Below are 1,723 nucleotides of genomic sequence, written 5' to 3'. Positions count from 1 at the left end.
GAGGGTGACGAGAAAAGGGGAGCGGAGCGGGGGAGGGGTCTGGAGCCCCAGGCTGCTGGGGAGCAGCTGGGGGGACCTGGGGGGGTTCAGCCTGGAGCAGAGGAGGCTGAGGGGAGCCCTCATCGCTCCCTACAACTGCCTGAGAGGAGGGGGGAGCCGGGGGGAGTCGGGCTCTGCTCCCAGGGAAGAGGTGATGGGATGAGGGGAAACGGCCTCAAGTTGTGCCAGGGCAGGGTGAGGTTGGCCACGGGGAACAATTTCTTCCCCAAAGGGCTGTCAGGGGCTGGAGGGGCATCGAGTCCCCACCCTGGGGGGATTTAAAAGCCAGGTAGACATGGTGCTGAGGGCCAGGGTTTAGTGGTGGGATGGCAGGGGTAGGGGAACGGTTGGACTTGATGATCTTAAAGGGCTTTTCCAACCCAAACAATTCTATGATCTCAGGAGAGTCAGGGAGGCCCCACAGACTCCATCCCAGAGCAGAATCTCATCTACGGTTGTTCCATGATGGGGGCTTAGCACAGCCTCCCTCCTGCACTGCAGATGCGCACAGACTGGTGGATGTGCTCAGAATGAGCAATTTCCCTGCCAGCTTCTGCCTAGCGACTGTTCCTCCACACCCAAAGGCCTCCCAGAGATCTGCTCCAAGCAGCTCAGGAGCAGCGAGCCCAGCAGAAGCTGGACAGAGGCAGCTGCCTCCTCCACAGCTGCGCTGGTAACTATGGGTTAGATTAACCAGCAGCAAGCTGAGATGCTCCAGTACTGTCAGGAGCCACCTGCTCCCGTGGCAGATGCTGGATACTCAAAGTGGCATTTTCCTGCTGCTGCTTTTGCTGAAGGGTGAAGCCTTTAAAAGGTCACCTGCCTAGGAACAACCCTATCCAGGACTGGAGGTGGTGGGGGGGAAGAATAAATCAAGTTTCTGCTTAGAAATCCCAGTTGTGTCTGGCTGCCAAGAGAGAACTTCCCACAACAGGCCTCTGGGGGAGGGACATGTGCAGCACTGTTTTGGGAGCCCACAAAAACCTATTTAACACCCACTGATTGGGACGAAGGACAACACGTTGGTACAGTAACTCTGAGGAGGGGGAAACAGGAAAAAGGTGGCTGGGAAACCCCCAGAGGCACCACGCTCCCTGCCCTGGGACATCCGATCCCGTTCTGGTCTCTGTAGTGCCTCGGGCACGACGAGTAGATGTGCAAGGCTGCCGTCTCCCTGCCAGCCTTGCCGAGCAGTGCTGCCTCGCCAAGGAGGACGCGGGTTCACACGGATGCCTAATGCAGGGGGGATCACTAAGGCACCTGACCTGGGTACATGGTACTGCTGAGGACTAAAGTGCCCTGTCCAGCTGCGGCTGAACCAGCCACGCCTGAGGGCTGCTGGAAGAGGGGTCTTGCCTCCAGTGGCAGCCCCAGAGATCATCTTCCAAGCCAGAGAAAATTGGAGATTATGTTCTGGTTCTGACTCCTGCTGCACAGCACAATAGAGGCCTGGCTGGCTTCTCCATCAAAGACAGCAGCAAGGAAGACACTTCAAGGACTGGGGGTTCATGGGGAAAATCTAAATGCTTGCTCTTTTTCCATGCTTAGTTGAGCACCTGCAGCACCTACCTCCAATCTCTGCTCTAGGATGGAGAAGATCCGCTCGATCCCGATGCTGACCCCCACGCAGGGCACCTTCCGTCCCTTGGGATCAAACATCCCCACCAGCCCGTCGTAGCGACCG

The 1,723-nt window shown here is 57.8% G+C and overlaps 1 protein-coding gene across 1 annotated transcript in view; it reads right to left on the bottom strand.

Moving 5' to 3' along the window:
- The window catches only part of LOC104131911 (histidine--tRNA ligase, cytoplasmic), a 14,499-nt gene that overhangs the window by 2,833 nt on the left and 9,943 nt on the right, over nt 1–1,723 (bottom strand). The window contains exon 8 of the mRNA XM_035900747.1: nt 1,609–1,721. Coding sequence (XP_035756640.1) covers nt 1,609–1,721 — 113 coding nt within the window. The remainder of the gene's footprint in view (nt 1–1,608; nt 1,722–1,723) is intronic.

The sequence above is a fragment of the Egretta garzetta genome, unplaced genomic scaffold (genome assembly GCF_000687185.1).
Source record: "Egretta garzetta isolate BGI_Z169 unplaced genomic scaffold, ASM68718v1 scaffold521, whole genome shotgun sequence".
In the NCBI taxonomy this organism is placed as follows: domain Eukaryota; kingdom Metazoa; phylum Chordata; class Aves; order Pelecaniformes; family Ardeidae; genus Egretta; species Egretta garzetta.
The sequence above is the reverse complement of the archived record's forward strand: the minus strand, read 5'-3'. Positions and strand labels throughout refer to the sequence as shown.